The sequence below is a fragment of the Carcharhinus amblyrhynchos genome, chromosome 15 (assembly GCF_965287045.1).
Source record: "Carcharhinus amblyrhynchos chromosome 15, sCarAmb.v2.hapA, whole genome shotgun sequence".
NCBI classification, from domain to species: domain Eukaryota; kingdom Metazoa; phylum Chordata; class Chondrichthyes; order Carcharhiniformes; family Carcharhinidae; genus Carcharhinus; species Carcharhinus amblyrhynchos.
Genome location: NC_137338.1, coordinates 11,373,232 through 11,396,886, shown reverse-complemented (window position 1 = coordinate 11,396,886; position 23,655 = coordinate 11,373,232). Strand labels below are relative to the sequence as shown.

The following is a 23,655-nucleotide window of genomic DNA, read 5'->3' as shown; positions in this document are numbered from 1 at the left end:
ACTAAACACCACAACAGAAACTACAACGCTAAACACCACAACAGAAACTACAACACTAAGCACCACACCAGAATCTACAACACTAACCACCGCACCAGAAACTACAACGCTAAGCACTGCACCAGAAACTACAACACTAACCACTGCACCAGAAACTACAACACTAACCACTGCACCAGAAACTACAACAGTAACCACTGCACTAGAAACTACAACACTAAGCACCACACCAGACACTACAACACGAATATCCACACCAGAAACTACAACACTAACCTCCACACCAGAAACTACAACACTAACCTCCACACGGGAAACAACAACAATAAACACCACAACAGAAACTACAACACGAAACACCACAACAGAAATTACAACACTAACCACTGCACCAGAAACTACAACACTAACCACTGCACCAGAAACTACAACACTAACCTCCACACCAGAAACTACAACACTAAACACTGCACCAGACACTACAACACTAACCTCCACACCAGAAACTACAACACTAACCTCCACACCAGAAACTACAACACTAACCTCCACGTCAGAAACTACAACACTAACCACTGCACCAGAAACTACAACACTAACCACTGCACCAGAAACGACAACACTAACCTCCACGCCAGAAACGACAACTCTAACCTCCACACGTGAAAGAACAACACGAAACACCACAACAGAAACTACAACACTAACCTCCGCACCAGAAATTACAACACTAACCTCCACACCAGCAAACACAATACTAACCTCCACAGGACAAACTACAACACGAAGCACCACACCTGACACTACAACACTAACCTCTACACCAGAAACTACAACACTAACTTCCACACGACAAACAACAACAATAAACTCCACACCAGACACTACAACACTAAGCACCACACCAGACACTACAACACTAAGCACCACACCAGACACTACAACACTAACCTCCACACCAGAAAATACAACACTAAACACCACAACAGAAACTACAACACGAAACACCACAACACAAACTACAACACTAAGCACCACACCAGAAAAAACAACACTAACCTCCACAGGAGAAACTGCAACACTGAACACCACAACAGAAACTACAACACTAACCACTGCACCAGAAACTACAACACTAACCACTGCACCAGAAACTACAACACTAAACACTGCACCAGAAACTACAACACTAACCTCCACACCGGAAACGAAAACACTAACCTCCACACGAGAAACGACAACACGAAACACCAGAACAGAAAGTACAACACTAAGCACCACACCAGACACTGCAACACTAACCTCCGCACCAGAAACTACAACACTAACCTCCACACCAGAAACTACAACACTAAGCACTGCACCAGAAACTACAACACTAACCTCCACAGGAGAAACTACAACACTAAACACCACAACAGAAACTACAACACTAAACACCACAACAGAAACTACAACACTAAACACCACAACAGAAACTACAACACTAAACACCACAACAGAAACTACAACACTAAGCACCACACCAGAAACTACAACACTAACCACTGCACCAGAAACTACAACGCTAAGCACTGCACCAGAAACTACAACACTAACCACTTCACCAGAAACTACAACACTAACCACTGCACCAGAAACTACAACAGTAACCACTGCACTAGAAACTACAACACTAAGCACCACACCAGACACTACAACACGAATATCCACACCAGAAACTACAACACTAACCTCCACACCAGAAACTACAACACTAACCTCCACACGGGAAACAACAACAATAAACACCACAACAGAAACTACAACACGAAACACCACAACAGAAATTACAACACTCACCACTGCACCAGAAACTACAACACTAACCTCCACACCAGAAACTACAACACTAACCTCCACACCAGAAACTACAACACTAAACACTGCACCAGACACTACAACACTAACCTCCACACCAGAAACTACAACACTAACCTCCACACCAGAAACTACAACACTAAACACTGCACCAGACACTACAACACTAACCTCCACACCAGAAACTACAACACTAACCTCCACGTCAGAAACTACAACACTAACCTCCACACCAGAAACTTCAACACTAACCTCCACGCCAGAAACGACAACTCTAACCTCCACACGTGAAAGAACAACACGAAACACCACAACAGAAACTACAACACTAACCTCCGCACCAGAAATTACAACACTAACCTCCACACCAGCAAACACAATACTAACCTCCACAGGACAAACTACAACACGAAGCACCACACCTGACACTACAACACTAACCTCTACACCAGAAACTACAACGATAACCTCCACACCAGAAACTACAACACTAACTTCCACACGACAAACAACAACAATAAACTCCACACCAGACACTACAACACTAAGCACCACACCAGACACTACAACACTAAGCACCACACCAGAAACTACAACACTAACCACTGCACCAGAAACTACAACACTAACCACTGCACCAGAAACTACAACACTAACCACTGCACCAGAAACTACAACACTAACCACTGCACCAGAAACTACAACTCGAAGCACTGCACCAGAAACTACAACACTAACCACTGCACCAGAAACTACAACACTAACCACTGCACCAGAAACTACAACACTAACCACTGCACCAGAAACTACAACACTAACCTCCACACCAGAAACTACAACACTAACCTCCACACCAGAAACTACAACACTAACCTCCACACCAGAAACTACAACACTAACCTCCACACCAGAAACTACAACACTAACCTCCACACCAGAAACTACAACACTAACCTCCACACCAGAAAGTACAACACTAACCTCCACACCAGAAACTACAACACTAAGCACCACAACAGAAACTACAACACTAACCTCCACACCAGAAACTACAACACTAACCTCCACACCAGAAACTACAACACTAACCTCCACACCAGAAACTACAACACTAAGCACCACAACAGAAACTACAACACTAACCTCCACACCAGAAACTACAACACTAACCTCCACACGGGAAACAACAACGGTAAGCACCACAACAGACACTGCAACACTAACCTCCGCACCAGAAACTACAACACTAACCACTGCACCAGAAACTACAACACTAACCTCCACACCAGAAAATACAACACTAACCTCCACACCAGAAACTACAACACGAAGCACCACACCAGACACTACAGCATTAACGTCCACACCAGAAAATACAATACTAACCTCCACACCAGAAACTACAACACTAACCTCCACACGACAAAAAACAACACTAAATACCACACCAGACACTACAACACTAACCTCCACATCAGAAACTACAACACTGAACACCACAACAGAAACTACAACACTAAGCACCACACCAGAAACTACAACACTAACCACTGCACCAGAAACTACAACACTAAACACCACAACAGAAACTACAACACTAAGCACCACACCAGACACGACAACACTAACCTCCACACCAGAAACTACAACACTAACCACTGCACCAGAAACTACAACACTAAACACCACAACAGAAACTACAACACTAAGCACCACACCAGACACGACAACACTAACCTCCACACCAGAAAATACAACACTAAACTCCACAACAGAAACTACAATACTAACCTCCACACCAGAATCTGCAACACTAACCTCCACACGGGAAACAACAACACTAAACACCACAACTGAAACTACAACACGAAACACCACAACACAAACTACAACACTACGCACCACACCAGAAAAAACAACACTAACCTCCACAGGAGAAACTGCAACACTGAACACCACAACAGAAACTACAACACTAACCACTGCACCAGAAACTACAACACTAACCACTGCACCAGAAACTACAACACTAACCACTGCACCAGAAACTACAACACTAAACACTGCACCAGACACTACAACACTAAACACTGCACCAGAAACTACAACACTAACCTCCACACCGGAAACGAAAACACTAACCTCCACACGAGAAACGACAACACGAAACACCACAACAGATAGTACAACACTAAGCACCACACCAGACACTGCAACAGTAACCTCCTCACCAGAAACTACAACACTAACCACTGCACCAGAAACTACAACACTAAACACCACAACAGAAACTACAACACTAAGCACCACACCAGACACTACAACACGAACCTCCACAGGAGAAACAACAACACTAACATCCACACCAAAAACTACAACACTAACATCCACACGAGAAACTATAACACTAACCTCCACACGTGAAAGTACTACACGAAACACCACAACAGAAAGTACAACACTAAGCACCACACCAGACACTACAACACTAACCTCCACATCAGAAACTACAACACTGAACACCACAACAGAAACTACAACACTAACCACTGCACCAGAAACTACAACACTAAACACCACAACAGAAACTACAACACTAACCTCCACACCAGAAACTACAACACTAACCTCCACACCAGAAAACACAACACTAACCACTGCACCAGAAACTACAACACTAAACACCACAACAGAAAGTACAACACTAAGCACCACACCAGACACTGCAACACTAACCTCCACACCAGAAACAACAACACTAACCTCCACAAAAGAAACAACAACACTAAACACCACAACAGACACTACAACACTAACCTCCACAACAGAAAGTACAACACTAACCTCCACACCAGAAACGACAACACTAAACACCACACCAGAAACTCCAACACTAACCTCCACACCAGAAACTACAACACTAACCTCCACACCAGAAACTACAACACTAACCTCCACACCAGAAAGTACAACACTAAGCACCACACCAGAAAATACAACACTAACCTCCACACCAGAAACAACAACACTAAACACCACAACAGAAGGTACAACACTAAGCATCACACCAGAAACTACAACACTAACCTCCACACCAGAAACGACAACACTAACCTCCACACCAGAAACTGCAACACTAACCTCCACACCAGAAACTGCAACACTAACCTCCACACCAGAAACTACAACACTAAGCACCACACCAGACACTACAACACTAACCTCCACACCAGAAACTACAACACTAACCACTGCACCAGAAACTACAACACTAAACACCACAACAGAAACTACAACACTAACCACTGCACCAGAAACTACAACACTAAACACCACAACAGAAACTACAACACTAAGCACCACACCAGACACGACAACACTAACCTCCACACCAGAAACTGCAACACTAACCTCCACACCAGAAACTGCAACACTAACCTCCACACCAGAAACTACACAACTAAACACCACAACAGAAACTACAACACGAACCTCCACACCAGAAACTACAACACGAACCTCCACACCAGAAACGACAACACTAACCTCCACACCAGAAACGACAACACTAAACACCACAACAGAAACTACAACACTAACCACTGCACCAGAAACTACAACACTAAACACCACACCAGAAACGACAACACTAACCTCCACACCAGAAACGACAACACTAACCTCCACACCAGAAAAGACAACACTAACCTCCACACCAGAAAAGACAACACTAACCTCCACACCAGAAACGACAACACTAAACACCACAACAGAAACTACAATACTAACCTCCACACGGGAAACAACAACACTAAACACCACAACAGAAGCTACAACACTAACCACCACACCAGACACTACAACACTAACCTCCACACCAGAAAATACAACACTAAACACCACAACAGAAAATACAACACTAAGCACCACACCAGAAAATACAACACTAACCTTCACAGGAGAAACAACAACACTAACCTCCGCACCAGAAAATACGACACTAACCTCCACACCAGAATCTACAACACTAACCTCCACACCAGAAACTACAACACTAACCTCCACACCAAAAACTACAACACTAACCTCCACACGAGAAACTACAACACTAACCTCCACACGTGAAAGTACAGCACGAAACACCACAACAGAAAGTACAACACTAAGCACCACACCAGACACTGCAACACTAACCTCCGCACCAGAAACTACAACACTAACCACTGCACCAGAAACTACAACACTAACCTCCACACCAGAAACTACAACGTTAACCTCCACACCAGAAACTACAACACTAACCTCCACACGACAAACAACAATAAACTCCACACCAGACACTACAACACTAAACACCACAACAGAAACTACAACACTAACCACTGCACCAGAAACTACAACACTAACCTCCACACAAGAAACTACAACACTAAACACCACAACAGAAACTACAACACTAACCACTGCACCAGAAACTACAACACTAACCTCCACACAAGAAACTACAACACTAAACACCACAACAGAAACTACAACACTAACCACTGCACCAGAAACTATAACACTAACCTCCACACCGGAAACGAAAACACTAACCTCCACACCAGAAACTACAACACTAACCTCCACACAAGAAACTACAACACTAAACACCACAACAGAAACTACAACACTAACCACTGCACCAGAAACTACAACACTAACCTCCACACCAGAAACGAAAACACTAACCTCCACACGAGAAACGACAACACGAAACACCACAACAGATAGTACATCACTAAGCACCACACCAGACACTGCAACACTAACCTCCTCACCAGAAACTACAACACTAACCACTGCACCAGAAACTACAACACTAACCTCCACAGGAGAAACTACAACACTAAACACCACAACAGAAAGTACAACACTAAGCACCACACCAGACACTACAACAGTAACCTCCACACCAGACACTACAACACTAACCTCCACAACAGAAACTACAACACTAACCTCCACACGGGAAAAAACAACACTAAACACCACAACAGAAACTACAACACGAAACACCACAACAGAAAGTACAACATTAACCTCCACAGGAGAAACAACAACACTAACCTCCACACCAAAAACTACAACACTAATCTCCACAGGAGAAACTACAACACGAAGCACCACACCAGACACTACAACACTAACCTCCACACCAGACACTACAACACTAACTTCCACACCAGAAACTACAGCATTAACGTCCACACCAGAAAATACAACACTAACCTCCACATTAGAAACTACAACACTGAACACCACAACAGAAACTACAACACTAACCACTGCACCAGACACGACAACACTAACCTCCACACAAGAAATAACAACACTAAAAAACACAACAGAAACTACAACACTAAGCACCACACCAGACACTGCAACACTAACCTCCACACCAGAAACTACAACACTAACCTCCACACCAGAAACTACAACACTAACCTCCACACCAGAAACTACAACACTAACCTCCACACCAGAAACTACAACACTAACCTCCACACCAGAAATAACAACACTAAACACCACAACAGAAAGTACAACACTAACCACTGCACCAGAAACTACAACACTAACCTCCACACCAAAAACTACAACACTAACCTCCACACCAGAAACTACAAAACTAAAATCCACACCAGAAACTACAGCTCTAACTACTGCACCAGAAACCACAACACTAACCACCACTCCAGAATCTACAGCACTAACCTCTACTCTGGAAGCTACAACACTAACCTCCACACCAGAAACTACAACACTAAACACCACACCAAAAATTACCACACGAATCATGACACCTGAAACTCCAACACTAACCTCCACACCAGAAACTACAAAACTAAAATCCACACCAAAAACTACAACACTAACCTCCACACCAGAAACTACAAAACTAAAATCCACACCAGAAACTACAGCACTAACCTCCACACCAGAAACTACAAAACTAAAATCCACACCAAAAACTACAACACTAACCTCCACACCAGAAACTACAAAACTAAAATCCACACCAAAAACTACAACACTAACCTCCACACCAGAAACTCCAAAACTAAAATCCACACCAAAAACTACAGCACTAACCTCCACACCAGAAACTCCAAAACTAAAATCCACACCAAAAACTACAGCACTAACTACTGCACCAGAAACCACAACACTAACCTCCACACCAGAAACTACAGCACTAACCTCCGCACCAAAATCTACAACACTGTCCACCACACCAGGAACTACAACACTAACTTCCATCCCAGAAGCTACAACACTAAACACCACACCAGAAACTACAACATTAACCACCATGCCGCCTACAACTGCATCTTCCACTATTACCACGACCAAAACTACCGCGACTTCTTTGGCTGCCTGTGGTAAGTGACATAACTGCTAGCACAGTCAATGTATCATTTCTTTTCATTGTTTGCAAGAAGAGGTTTTCTCGCTGTGATATTAATGCCTGTGCCCCAGTGGCGGGGGGGGGAAGCGTCAATATTCTAAGGACGTTCATATGAATTAAAGTTCGGACTTTTCTGGCCGTTCGTGCACTGCCACAGCTGCCAGCGAGGATGGAACTTTTGGTGCTCAGCCATATCTCTGTTCACCGCAGCGGGACTGAAGGATTCTGCAGGCATGAACAGCCAGAAAATTCCAGCCAAGTTAAGTTTAAAGTTGAAGTTTATTTATTAATGTCATAAGTAGGCTTACGTTAACACTGCAATGAATTTACTGTAAAAATCCCCTAGTCGCCACACTCCGGCGCCTGTTCGGGTACACTGAGGGAGAATTTAGCATGGCCAATTCAACTAACCAGATGTCTTTTGGACTGGGGGCGTGCTCCAGTTAATATAAGTCTTAAGAGAGCCTGTGTGTGACTACTAAATAAACTTTAACTTAAAGCTCCCCTATGTCCTTGCCAGTATTTTCTCCTCAACGAGAAAATCATATTCATTTCCCATTCTTTACATGGAATCTTGCTCTGCCCAATACATCCATCACAGTGGCACCATGGTTAGCACTGCTGCCTCACAGTTCCAGGGACCTGGGTTCGATGCCCAGCTTGGGTCACTGTCTGCGTGGAGTTTGCACATTCTCCCCATGTCTGCGTGGGTTTCCTCCTGGTGCTCTAGTTTCCTTCCACAGTCCAAAGAAGTGCAGGTGAGATGCATTGGCCATGCAAAGTTTAAAGTTTATTTATTAGTCGCAAGTAGGCTTGCATACACACTGCGATGAAATTACTGGCAAAATCCCCAACTCGCCACACTCTGGTGTCTGTTTGGGTACACTGAGGGAGAATTTAGCATGGCCAATTTACCTAACAAGCACGTCTTTGGACTGTGGTAAGAAACCAGAGGAAACCAGACATGGGGAGAATGTGCAGACTCCACACAGACAATGACCCAAGCCGGGAATCGAACCTGGGTCCCTGGCGTTGTGAGGCAGCAGTGCTGACCACTGTGCTGCTCACACACCCTTTGTGCCCTGGGATGGGTGGGTTAAGAGGGATTAGAGGGGTTGGGGGAGAGGTGTGAGGTTACGAGGATAGGGCCTGGGTGGGATAGCTGTCGGTGCAGACTTGATGGGCCAGATGGCTTCCTTCTGCACTGTGGGGTCGCTATGATTTACCTCCATTGCTCTAGGCACGACAATGAAAAATCGTGTGAAGCAATTTAGATCATTTGCAGGAATGTTTTAAGCTAACAAGTGAATCGAAATCTTTCTTTTCAAAGTAAGAAGTCAACAAATGCTCATTCGTAAATAAATGTTTATGCTTCTCAGTTCCAATCAGGTTCGTTCGTATTAATTTGATTCGTGTGAGGAGTGAAGAAATTTCAATTTCCTGGAACGTGAATGGGGAATTGAGCTTATCTCGTTATGAAGTCACCCTCTTCCGTGCTAACGTTAAAGAGATGACCTTTACAACTGTCGCAAAAAAGGCAGTATTCAGGCACCTTCTTCCTGATGTCGAATATCGAGTTGTTGTATCGGTGAAAACTTGCAAACAAGAACAGACAATAGTGAGAAAAATCCGGACAAGTAAGTCTTCGGAATTAGGATCTGAATAACAAAACGTGACTCGCTTTCCTGATTTATACCTGGCTTATCCTTACAAAATGCGAAAAAAAAAGGATTTGCCACTCACTCCATCAGCTAATCCCAGCCGTTTTTGCCCCTTTTTTCTGAGGAAGGATGTCCTTGCTATGGAGGGAGTTCAGCAAAGGTTGATTGCTGGGATGGCAGGTCTGTCATATGAGGAGAGACTAGATTGGGCAGGATTGTGTTCACTGGAGTTTGGAAGAGTGAGATGGGATCTCTTAGAAACTTATAAAATTCTAACAGGGTTAGGCAGGGTAGGTTCAGAAAGAATGTTCCCACTGGTGGGGGAGCCCTGAATTAGGGATCGTAGTTTGAGGATAAGGGGATAAACATTTTAGGGCTGAGTTGAGGAGAAAATTCTTCACCTAGAGAGCGGTGAAGGCTTCGGGATTCACTGCCACAGAAAGTAGTTGAGGCCAAAACATTGTGTGATTTCAAGAAGGAATTAGATATAGCTCTTGGGGCTAAAGGGATCAAGGGATATGAGGGGAAAGAGGGATCAGGATACTGAATTTGAAAATCAGCCATGATCAGGCCATGGGTTCCAGGGTAGCACAGTGGTTAGCACTGCTGCTTCACAGCTCCAGGGACCTGGGTTCAATTCCCGGCTCGGGTCACTGTCTGTGTGGAGTCTGCATATTCTCCTCGTGTCTGCGTGGGTTTCCTCTGGGTGCTCTGGTTTCCTCCCACAGTCCAAAGATGTGTGGGTTAGGTTGATTGGCCATGTTAAAATTGCCCCTTAGTGCCCTAAGATGCGTAGGTTAGAGGGATTAGCAGGTAACAATATGTAGGGATATGGGAGTAGGGCCTGGGTGGGATTGTGGCTGGTGCAGACTCAATGGGCCAAAGGCCCTCTTTCTGCACTGTCGGGTTCTAAGATAATTGCCAGAGCAGGCTCGAAGGGCCAAAAGGCCTCCTCCTGCTTATATGTTGTGATGTTTCTTGTCAGTGATGTCATGGTAATCTGAGCTTTCCTCTGACTGACCTCATACCCTACAAACCAATGGTTCTCCAAACTGTTCATCCTCTGGGGGTTCATTCTATTGGAAAGAGGAGGCAAAGAGAAAGGGAGAAAGTACTCAGTAAACTGAAGGGTTTAAATGCAGGTAAGTTCATGGGACTTGGCCTCGACCCTAGGGTGTTAAAGGACGTGACAGCAGTGGATGCATTAGTTATGATATTCGAAAACCCCTTGGATTCTGGGAAGACACCAATGGACTGGAAATACGCTAATGTGACACCCTTATTCAAAAAAGGAGGAAGGCAAAAAGTAAGAAACTGTAGATTAATCAGCTTGACCTCTGTGGTGGGAAAGTTGCTGGAGTCAATCATTAAGGAAGAGGAGGTGACTGAGTATCTGGAAAAGCAAAACTCAATTTACCAATGTCAGCACAGCTTTGTGAAGGGCAAGTCTTGTTTGACAAACCTGGTAGAGCTCTTTGAAGATGTAACCAGCAAGTTAGATAATGGGGATCCTCTGGGTGTGATCTATGTGGACTTCCAGAAGGCATTTGATAAAGTGTCACAGAAGAGACTAATCGAGAAGGCTGACTGATAGAAAGCAGAGAGTTGGGATAAATGAGTCCCTCTCCAGTTGGTAATCTGTAACTAGTGGTGTCCCGCAGGATTTTGTTCTCGAGCCTCAACCATTTACAATTGATATCAATGATCTGCAAGCAGGGACAGAGTATAACATAGCGAAATTTGCTGATGACATGGAAACAGGTGAGAAAGCAGGCTGTGATGAGGAAATAAAATGTTTACAAATGGATATTGACAGGCTAGGGGAATGGGCTAGAATCTGGCAGATGGCATTTAGTGTGGATAATTGAGAGGTTATCCATTTTGACTGGAAAAACAAAAGGGCAAATTACTATTTAAATGGGAAACAGATTCAAAAGGCATTTGTGCAGAGGGATCTGGCTGTCATTGTGCGTGAGTCTCAGTAAGTGGATATGCAGATGCAGAATGTTGTAAGGAAGGCAAATGGAATCTTGCCATTTATTGCAAAATGTCTCGTGTATAAAAGTAGAGAAGTGCTGTTACAATTGTATAAGGCATTGGTGAAACTACACTTGGAGTATATTGTGTTCAATTTTGGTCACCTTCTTTGAGGAAGGATGTGGTGGCACTGGAGGCAGTTCAGAAGCTGTTCACTAGATTGATTCTAGGTTTGAAGGGGCTGTTGTTTGAGGAATGGTTGAGTAGCTTGGGCTTGTACTCGCTGGAGTACAGAAAAATTAAGGGGCACTTGATTGAGATATATAAAATATTCAATGGGATTGATAAAGTAACTGTTAACCAAATGTTTCTCCTTCTAGAACAGTCTGGGACAAGAGGTCATGGTTGTAGATCAAGAGGGGGGAGGTTCAAGAGATAAGGAGCAGCTCCATCTCACAGAGGTCTGTTAATTTATGGAACTCACTGCCCCAGAATGCAGTGGATGCAGAATTGATCAGTGGATTCAAGAGAGAAATAGATAAATATTTGATCAAAAGCAGGATAAAGAGCTATGGAGAAAAGGCAGGGAATTGGGGTCAGGATGAGATGAAAATCAGCCATGATCTTATAGAAAGGCAGAGCGAGTTCAAAGTGTTGAATTGCCAACTCTCACTCCTAATTCCTATGCTCCTATGTTGTTGTTGTTCGTCCATCGTCGTCGATGAGGACCTCAACATCATATGGTATCGAGAGAAGTGCTTGATTTGGATTAAAGTGAGGGAGAATTGCACAGTGTCAGCCTCACTCTGTCTTCCCAATTCCCATCTGGATCCAGTGGCAAGACAAAAATCGAGGCGGCTGGAGATGGGACTAGGCATAGTGGATGACTAGGACGTCTTCTGTGTCTAGTCCTGCTCTTCGCATGCTTGCAGAGACCACCTTCTTGACCGTTGGACCTTCCATTGGCCTCGTCCGCTCAATCCGCCGGAGTCTGTCTGCACATGCTGGGATAGATGTCTCCCTATCTCACCGAGGGTTGAGACCTGTCAGCTACCCTCACCTGATTTAGCTGGCTTGCCGAAGCCATTGCTCCAGGTGTGGCTGCTGTCACATGCAAACAGCTACGAGGAACTACGAGTGAGAGCTGAGTGCCAGCGGGGGATCCAAGGTTGGCATGTTCCTATGTAAAATAATGCTGATGGGACCTTCCTTGGCCTAAGATTCCTTTATAAAATTTCAATGATGTGGTCTTTCTATATATAACATTGACCATGTTTCACTCCACAGTTTTCAAGCTTTCATATCCCAAGTTGAGTGGCACCCATGTGTTCCCTCTTCATTTGCCTCTTCGTAGTTTGAACGATTGCTGATGGTCCATATCAGGAGGCTTGATTCCCTGCCATTTGAATCAACCTTTCAAATTCATTCAGACTTTGCTTCTTGTGTGTGTTTTGAGAAATAGCTGAGGCCATTTTCTGCTGGGTGGGACAGTGAATATCCAGGGACAAGGTGGGGTATACAATCACACTGTACAATACAGGGGCACTCCATCCCTTATGAGATCCAGATAATATAAAACTCCACAATGTCAAGAAGCTTTAATGGATAAGAAGTTGGATCGCAGTCATTCCAATCCCACGAAATGTGACAGTACCTCCCCAGTCAGACTGCAGAGTGGGATGTTACAAACTGGTTTGGGCCCTCTTCCAAGAGGAAGATACTTGTCTGATCTGGTTGCTGTCTGCAACTGGTCCTGTTTATAACACTTGTGGAAACTTTATGAACCAAAATTTGTAGCTTTGAACTTGAAAGGGATTTTTGAGGCGAAGGTCAATGCAGAAAGAAGGGAAGGTTAAGAGGAATGGAAATCAAGAATGAAAATGCAAAGTCAAAACTCAGCCAATGTCTGGGAGGGTGAGGGCGTTACCTTAAGAGGGAAGGTTGGACAGGTTGGGCCTGGATCCATTGGAATCTAAAAGATTGAGAGGTGGGGGCTTTGGAGAGGGCACAGAAAAGATTTACCCAGGATGTTGTCTGGTATGGAAAGCATTAGCTATGAAGAGAGGTTGGAGAAACTTGGTTTGTTCTCACTGGAACGACAGAGATTGAGGGGCGACCTGATAGAAGTCTACAAGATTATAATGGGGATGGACTGAGTGGATAGTCAGAAGTTTCTTTCCAGGGCGGAAGAGTCAATTACTAGAGGGCGTAGGTTTAAGGTGCGAGGGGCAAGGTTTAAAGGAGATGGACGAGGCAAATTTTTTTACACAGAGGGTAAAGCACAGGAACAGGCCTGGAACTTGCTGGTGGGAGATGTCGTGGAAGCAGATACGATAGTGACTTTTAAGGGGTGCCTTGACAAATACATGAAAAGAATGAGAATGGGGGATATGTTCCCTGGAAGGGTAGTGGGTTTCAGTTCAGTTGGGCAGTATGGTCAGTGCAGGATTGCAGGCCGAAGGGCCTGTTCCTGTGCTGTAATTTTCTTTGTTTTTTATTCTTTGTTCTTTGATCTCATCAATCGAAAAGCAGAAGCTCCTGACAAGGTAGATTCTGTGAGGTTGTTTCCTCTTGTGGGAGAGACTGGAGCACAGCTGAAAAATAAGGAGTCGCCAATTGAAGATGGAGATGAGAAGAAGCGTTTCCTCTCAGAGGGTGTTGAGTCTTTGGAATGCTGTTCTCCAGAGACTGGTGAAGGCAGGGTTATTGAATATTTTTTATTGTAGAGGTTGATAATCTCTGACTCCCTTGTTAGTCAAGAATCTATCGGAGTGTAGGCAGAATGTGGAGTTGAAGTAACAGTCAGTTTGGTCAGGATCTTATTGAAAGGCAGAGCGAGCTCGGAAGGCCAAATGGCGTACTCCAGCGGCTAGTTTGCCTGTTTCTATATGTTCATATGTAAGCAGTGGCAAAGGTAAGCCGCTTGTAGTGGGGTTGAAGATGGTAGTTTTCATGTTCCTTAGAACATAGAGCAATTTTGGTGCATCAGAGTAAGTTAACTGATCTTTCTAGAATTCCAATCCCACCAAAACTGAAATTCTGTTGTGCAGACACAACGCTGCCAACACATGTATGTTGTGGCAGCTGGGCTGATAGTTTGTACCATGGTAGTCAACACTGCATTAAGCATTGCCTAGTGTGACTCAGGTCTCTCACCCCTAGCAATGAACCATGTTTGGCATGGACTTGGCTGCAGGGATTAATAGAAGGAGAACACATTTCGACTTGGATCCAGCTCAGGCCTCCACTCCAGATCTGCTCTCTTAGCCCTCATCCCTCCTGAGATAGCCACAATAGCCATTCGCCCGTAGCTGGGAGTTTGGTTTATGGGTACCAGGGTGTGTCCATCTACCAGTAACTCACATTGCCTGGGGGCTGAACCTCCTCTGAGTTCCTCTGCAGCTTTAGCCTGGTGTACCAATTTCTGTGCGTTGCTGTGAGGATATGCAGCCGAGGACTGGCTGATAGATCATAGAATCCTACAGTGTAGAAGACCATACGGCCCTTTGAGTCTGCACCAACTCTCTGACAAGGCATCTTGCCCATGTTCTATGCCTGTAACCCCCACACATTTACCCCGCTAATCCCCCTAACCCACATACCTTTGATCACTAAGAGGCAATTTAGCAGCCCAATCCACCTAATCTACACATCTTTGGAATGTGGGAGGAAACCAGAATACCCGGAGGAAAAACACGCAGACATGGGAAGAATGTGCAGACTCCACACAGACAGTGACCCAAGCTGGGAATCGAACTTGGGTCCCTGGCACTGTGAGGCAGCACTGCTAACCACCGTGCTACCTTGCCGCTGATGGCGAGGTTGTGGACTGGCAGGAACAGACTCTCTTATGTGCTTTGTTGGCAGTCAGAGGTGTGGAGAGAAGATGAGAACTCGCGCACAAAAGCCAAAAGCATGCTAACTTTCTTTGTTCATGTGTTAGATGTTTTCTTAGCATAATAGGCTGTGCATTAGTCTCATAATTTGAAGGCCCCGGTTCAAATCTCAGATAAGACGTGGTGACATAGGAAGGGAGGGATATGATCACAGGAAGGGTAGGGGGTTTTAGTTCAGTCAGGCAGCTTGGTCGGTGCAGGCTTGGACGACCAAAGGACCTGTCCCTGTGCTGTAATTTTCTCTGTTCCTTGTTCCATACATGGGTGGAGTACGCCCTTGGAAATCCAGGAAAATGCATCCATTTTCCCTTCCCTTGAGATATCTGGAGAACACATGCCACCTGAGTACTGCAAAATCTGATCTCCAACAGTAGAGTTTACAGCTCCGGTTCAAAGGACTGCCTTCACTGGGATTAACACCTTCCTTTCATCAAGCACCCCCCCCGAAAATGGATTTTTCCATTTTCCTTCACTCCGACCCTAGGAAGCCATGGTGCACTATCGCGATCGCCGTGTTCACACACAGCTGATCGATAACAGGAGTATTGTGTATGTACACTTTGCATTTTACTCAACATGTTTTCTTTTCACTGTCCAAAGTTGCCAAAGTGTTGAAAGCAAGAACAAGGATTCGAAACAAGACTTTCTTACCAGATTTCAGAGACAAAGATAGTCTACCGTACAAAACATTTGTGGAAAATTTCATTAAAGATGTAAGTCTTTTGTCATCATTAGCTCCTGTATGTGGAATAAAAATGGCGCAATGATTAGCTAATAAAAGCAAAGCATCTGATTTGTTCTTGTGGATGTTAAAGAGCCATTGTTTGCGCAGTCCTGATGAAGTTATGATGAATACTCAGATTATTTAAACACACTGGTTGCTCTCTCCTCCCATGTTAATGGGCACTGAAGGCTTATTTTATTTTTATTTATTAGTGTCACAAGTAGGCTTACATTAAGGTTACAATGAACTAACCGTGAAAATCCCCTGGTTGCCACACTTCGGGCACACTGAGTGAGAACTTAGCATGGCCAATGCACCTAACCAGCATGTCTTTCAGACTATCGGAGGAAACCCATGCAGGGGCAGGGAGAATGTGCTGACTCTGCACAGACAGTGACCCAAGCAGGGAATTGAACCTTGGTCCCTGGTGCTGTGAAGCAGCATGCTAACCACTGTGCCACCATGCTGTCCATGGATCTACAATGCACCTCACGAGGGGAAGCAGTGACGTAGTGGTATTGTGGCTGGACTAGTAATCTATAGATGCCAGGGTATTGCTCTGGGTTCGAAACCCAGTGCTGCAGATGGTGAAATTTGAATTCAATAAAAACCTGGAATTAAAAGTCCAAATTAATGATGATCATGAAATCATCATCATAAAGTCCCAGCGTGGTTCACTAATGCCCCATAAGGAAGGAAATCTGGCTGACATGAGACTCCAGACTCACAGCAATATGGTTGACTCTTGAATGCCCTCAGAGGTGGGCAACAAATCTTGGCCTGGCCCGGCTCGCATCTCATGAACACGTGAAAAAAGATGATGGGTGGGGAAAGGCATTACCAACGGCAATTGGGAAGGGGCAGATTAGCCGAGGAAAGTCTCGAGTCACTGAATAATTGTGTTTCATTTCAGCTGCTAAGCAGATTAGCCCAAAGACTCATAAATTTGTTCAACAACGGAAGATTGAGAATTGTCATAAATAGCATCACGCCAGGGAGTGTGCGTGTAGATTTTGACATTGTGTTGTCAACGGCGGAAAATGTCACTTTGAGTGAAGCCAAAGAAGCATTTGCTGATTCCTTAAACAAGAGTGAAGAGTTTGACATTGATCTTGAAAACACTACTATAACAGGTAAGGTATTTGACAACAGATCTTTCAACCAGTGTAAAATGTTCGCAGGTATATCCAAGTGGTACAATAAAACATGTCTCTCTGCTTCTTTACCTTTTGATATAGAGATGCCGGCATTGGACTGGGGTAAACACAGTAAGAAGTCTCACAACACCAGGTTAAAGTCCAATAGGTTTATTTGACAGTAATCCTGCAAGCTTTCGGAAATGGTGTTCCTTCAACCTTGACTTCCTTGAAGGAACACTGTTTCCAAAAGCTTGTGGGATTACTATCAAATAAACCTGTTGGACTATAACCAGGTGTTGTGAGACTTCTTACTGTCTTTACCTTTTGGCTAACCCTTCCTGTTGTCCCCATCATTAGTTGCTGTACCATCATCTATTCAAGTGTCCCACTTTGGAATTTCCACCTAAATTTCCCCATCCCATCCACTTGTTCATGTTATTTACCATTGTCCATTAAACCCAACTCCGACAGCATTTTTATCACTCCACTTAACATTGCCCTCTTTGCCTTGGTATCCAATCTTGTCTGATTGTATGTCCATGAAATGCCTTGGAGGTGGATGAAAGTGCTGATTGAGCTTTGCCCTGGATGAAGCTGAACTTCTTGAGAGTTTTTGGAGCTGCACTCATCTCAGAAAATGGAGAGCATTTCACCACATTCCTGGCTTGTGCCTTGTAGAAGATGGACAGGCTTTAGGGAGTCTGGAGACAAGTTACTCACACAGAATTGGCAGCATTTAAGCTTCTAAGCTGTAGTATTTATACGACTGGCCCAGTTAAATTTCTGATTAATCGTAACCCCATGGCTATTGATGAGGAGGAATTCATCAACTGCAATGCCATTGAACATCAGGTAGAGATGGTCACTGTCTGGCGTTTGTGTGGTTAAAAGACTTACTTGTCCCTTATCAGCACAAGCCTGAATGTTGTCCATGTCTTGCTGTGTCTGAGCATGGACTGCTTCAGAATCAGAAGCTTAGTGAATGATACTGAACATCTGCAATTTTGACCACATAATGAAGGTAAGGTCTTTGATGAAGCAGTCAAAGATGGTTGGGCCCCAGATACCACCCTGAGGAACTCCTGCAGTGACTCCCTGTGACTGAGATGATTGATGTCCAACAAGCACAACCATCCTGGGCAGCACGATGGCACAGGTTAGCACTGCTGCCTCGCAGCACCAGGGACCCATGTTCAATTCCGGCCTCGGGTCACTGTCTGTGCTTGTTTGCACGTTCTCCCTGCATCTGCGTGGGTTTCCTCCAGGTGCTCCGGATTCCTCCCACAGTCCAAAGATGTACAGGTTAGGTGGGTTGGCCATGCTAAACTGACCTCGTTGTCAGGGGCATTAGCAGGGTAAATGTATGAGGCTACAGGAATAGGGCCTGGTGGGATTGTGGTTGGTTCAGGCTCGATGGCTAAATGGCCTCCTTCTGTATTGTATGGATTATATCCTATGATCCTCCTCTGTGTTAGGCATGACTCCCCGATTCCGAGTGAGCCAATTTTGCCAAGTCTCCACGATGGCACACTGAGTCAAAAAGCTGCCTTGATATCATCTTATGTCAGCTCTGGAAATCAGTTCAATGTCTAGGTTTGTTCTGAAGCTGAGTGTCCCTGGGGGAACCCAAATTGAGTGTCAGTGAGAACATATTGCTGAGTGGGTGCCACTAGATGGCAGTGTTCGCAGTGCCCTCCATCACTTTGCTGATGATTGAGAGCAGACTGATTGGGTGGTCGTTGCCTGGATTGAATTTGTCCAGCTTTTTTTGGAACAGGGCATACCTTTCAAGTGTAATTATTAGTGTCACAAGTAGGCTTACATTAACACTGCGGTGAAATTACTGTGGAAATCCCCTAGCTGCCATACTCCGACGGGTACACTGAGGGAGAATTTAGCATGGCCAGTGCACCTAACCAGCATGTCTTTTTGACTGTGGGAGAAAACCGGAGCACCTGGAGGAAACCCCTGCAGACACAGGGGAGAGTTTGCAGACTCTGCACAGACAGTAACACAAGCTGGGAATCGAAGCTGAGTCCCTGGCGCTATGAGGCAGCAGTGCTAACCACCGTGCCACCCCTGGGCAATGTTGGACGTTATCAAGTAGATGCCAGTGTTGTAGCTGAACCGGAACAAAATGGCTGTGGCCTGGGCTAGTTCTGGGGCAATAAGTCTTCAATATTATGTACTGCAGGAATATTGTCAGGCCCAAAGCCTTTGCAGCATCCAGTACCTTCAACTCTTTCTTGAGTGGATGGAATTGACTGAAGTCTGGCATTTACGACAATCAGGATCTCAGGAGAAGGCTGACATGGATTATCCACTTGCTATTTTTGATTGAAGATGGTTGCAAGTGTTTCAGCTTTGTCTTTTGTCCTGACATGCTGGGCAGGATTTTTCAGCCTCGCTCGTCCCAAATCCAGCCCGAGGTCAACGGGCCTTCCCATGCTCCGCCCCTTGCCCACTCCAATTCCCCTTGCGGGCAGGATGGCAAAATTCTGGCTACTAGGTTCCACCACCCCTGAGAATTGGGATATTTTGTGACAACTATTCCTGCAATTAGTTGATCAATCATCGGAAACTGCAACAGCGAGATAAATAGAGAGCTAGCCAGTGATAAGATGGAGATGATTGAACAATCAGATGATATGCTTTCTCTTGTATTCTGAATAAGGATGGTGCTACGTGTCTGTACTGGTTTGAGACTGGGCAGACTTCATAGAATTCCTACATACAAGATCATAGAATCCTTACAGTGCAGAAGGAGGCCATTCGTCCCATTGAGACTGCACTGACAACAATCACATCCAGCCTCTATCCCCATAACCCCACGTATTTACTCCACTAATCCCTCTAACCTACACATCCTGGGACACAACGGGGCAATTTAGTATGGCCAATGCACCTAACCCGCACATCTCTGGACTGTGGGAGGAAACTGGAGCACCGGGAGGAAACCCACGAGGAGAATGTGCAAACCCCACACAGACAGTGACCGAAGCTGGGAACTGAGACCCCGTCCCTGGAGCCGTGAGGCAGCAGTCGCTGACACTGTGCAAACAGTGCCCATCCGGCAATGTTGCACAGTGTCAGGTTGATGCCAGTGTTGTAGCTGAACTGGAACAACACGGTTGTGGCCTGGGCTAATTCTGGGGCATGTGCCCCTTACTGAAATGCATTAATCTTTAAAATCATTTTAAGTCAATTATTTCCAAAGGAATTTGTTTTCTAACACAGATCTTTCCTTTTCATCACAGACAAAGACAGCTGCCAGCCAGGGCAGAATGACTGTTCAGTTAATGCAACTTGTATCAGACTGAACGCAACGTACACCTGTAAGTGTAATGATGGGTTCAACGACACAAGCCCCAGTGTACCTGGGAGGATATGTGAAGGTAGGACATTGTTTGAGTTTGATATTGCTTTAAATTATTGGATTAAATTTACATTTACCCTGATAGCTGTGATCTAATTCTTGTTTCAGACATTGATGAGTGTCAGGCTAGGAACTCATGCCCTGATTTAGCTGTCTGCACAAACACTCCAGGAAGTTTCTCCTGTCGTTGTTTGGAAGGAACTACAGATATTAATCTGGCAAAGCCAGGAACACAGTGCACAGGTAAAGAGCTGAACTGTTTAATGCAGGTGTGGTGAGAAAGTAAGGAAGGTGGAAATGTTTCGACATGAGCATTGGTGATGTGGGTGTGTAAAAACGTGTTTAACTTAGATTGATCTCAGCGCCATTTTAAAGCTCCTGTTTCAGCTAAGTGCTTTGCTAAAACTAACAGAGGAATATCAAGATGAATATTATAAAGTCATGGCCATTCAACCATAAATGGCTCTATGAAAGATTCTCGAATTAGTGCCAGTCCCTATTCCCACAGCCTGAAATATTTTCCTGCTTGATTATAGAATCATAGGATTCTACAGTGCAGAAGGATGCCATTCAGCCCATCGAGTCTGCACCGACCACAATCCCACCCAGGTCCTATCCCTACAAACCCATGCATTTACCCGAGCTAGTCCCCCTGACACTAAGGGGCAATTTAACATGGCCAATCCACCCAATCTGCACATCTTTGGACTGTGGGAAGAAACCAGAGCGCCCAGTGGAAACCCATGTAGACACGGGGAGAATGTGCAAACTCCACACAGACAGTGAGCCAAGCTGGGAATCAAACCCAGGTCTCTGGCGCTGGAAGGCAGCAGTGCTAACCACTGTGCCACTGTGTCGCCCACTATTATAAAGCTATTTTCTGGCTTTGAAAATACTTTTTCAGGAGATGATACATCACTGGCTGGGCCAGCATTTATTGCCCCTGTGAATGTGGTGGAGAGTTGCTTTCCTGAACCATTGCAGTGAACGTGGTGAAGGTGCATCCAAAGTGCTACTCAGGATGGAGTTCTGGAAAGGTGATTTTGTGGCCATGCTAGCAGAGAGCCCCAATCCCGTGTAATGGCCTTTAAATCTAGAGAAGTCGAACAAAAGAGGATTTGCATTGATGTGATTTAGGTTTTTGACTTGATTTGATTTGATTTGTTATTGTCACATGTATTTACATGCAGTGAAAAGTATTGTTTCTTGCGTGCTGTACAAATAAAGCATACCATTCATAGAGAAGAAAATGAAAGAGTGCAGAAAGTAGTATTACAGTCATAGTTAGGGTGTAGAGAAAGATCAACTTAATGTGAGGTAGGTCCATTGAAAAGTCTGACAGCAACAGGGAAGAAGCTGTTCTTGAGTCGGTTAGAATGTGACCTCAGACTTTTGTATCTTTTTCCCGATGGAAGAAGATGGAAGAGAGAGTGTCCGGGATGCGTGGGGTCCTTAATTATGCTGGCTGCTTTGCCGAGGCAGCAGGAAGTATAGACAGAGTCAATGGATGGCAGGCTGATTTGTGTGATGGATTGGGGTACGCTGGGCTACACTATGGGTTTGGTATCTTCCCCACCTCCCTCCAATGATGTTATCAGGTTCACATCCAGAAAGGATGCTAGCCTCATCAGCATATTTTCAAATAAATTTGCATTTATTTATAGGGCTTAACGGTGCTACTTCACCCTCACCGTATTGTCCCACACAGCGGTGTGAGTCACGTCAGCATGAATCAGTACTGGTTTTCAAACGCGGAAAACTAGTCGTGATGATTGCACTGCTAAGTATAGCTCCTGGGTGGTGAGGGACATGACTGGGCAGTGCCCCCGCCATCCTGGATGTATAATGAGCCTCGCTTGTCCTGAAACCATAAAATCCTGCCTGAGGTCACAGGCCCTTTCCATTGTCCGCCCCTCGCCAGCCCCGATTCCCGTGATGGCCAGGATGGTAAAATTCTGGCCGAGGTATCGTTCAAGCTATCAGCCTTCCTCTGTTGATACTGGTGAGCTTTCTCGGAATTGTTGGTGCTGCACTTACTAGCAAGTGTGCAACCTAGGTGGCACTGCCAGGACTTCAACATTCCTGTGAAACTCATCTCCAAACTCCGTGGCCTGGGCCTCAGCATCTCCCTCTGTGACTGGATCCTGAACTTCCTGACTCACAGACCACAATCAGTAAGGATAGGCAGCAAAACCTCTTCCACGATCATCCTCAACGCCAGTGCCCCACAAGGCTGTGTTCTCAGCCTCTTACTTTACTCCTTATACACCTATGACTGTGTGGCCAAATTCCCCTCCAATTCGATTTTCAAGTTTGCTGATGATACCACCATGCTGGGTCGGATCTCGATCAATGACGGGACAGAGCACAGGAATGAGATAGAGAATCTGGTGAACTGGTATGGCAACAATAATCAACAAAATGAAGGAGATTGTAACATAAGAACATATCATCGAGTTCAGGAAGCTTAAAGGAGAACATGACCCTGTTTATATCGACGGGGATGAAGTAGAAAGGATCGAGAGCTTCAGGTTTTTAGGTGTCCAGTTCACCAACAACCTGTCCTGGTTC

The 23,655-nt window shown here is 44.9% G+C and overlaps 1 protein-coding gene across 1 annotated transcript in view; it reads left to right on the top strand.

Annotated features, from left to right (window-relative positions):
• Window positions 1–23,655, top strand: part of LOC145353510 (uncharacterized) — a 97,800-nt gene that overhangs the window by 51,116 nt on the left and 23,029 nt on the right. Inside the window, exons 3-8 of the mRNA XM_080204319.1 lie at window positions 2,718–3,014; window positions 8,190–8,285; window positions 9,691–9,948; window positions 16,446–16,558; window positions 17,483–17,702; window positions 20,966–21,103. Of these exons, the coding sequence (XP_080060445.1) occupies window positions 2,718–3,014; window positions 8,190–8,285; window positions 9,691–9,948; window positions 16,446–16,558; window positions 17,483–17,702; window positions 20,966–21,103 (1,122 nt within the window). The remainder of the gene's footprint in view (window positions 1–2,717; window positions 3,015–8,189; window positions 8,286–9,690; window positions 9,949–16,445; window positions 16,559–17,482; window positions 17,703–20,965; window positions 21,104–23,655) is intronic.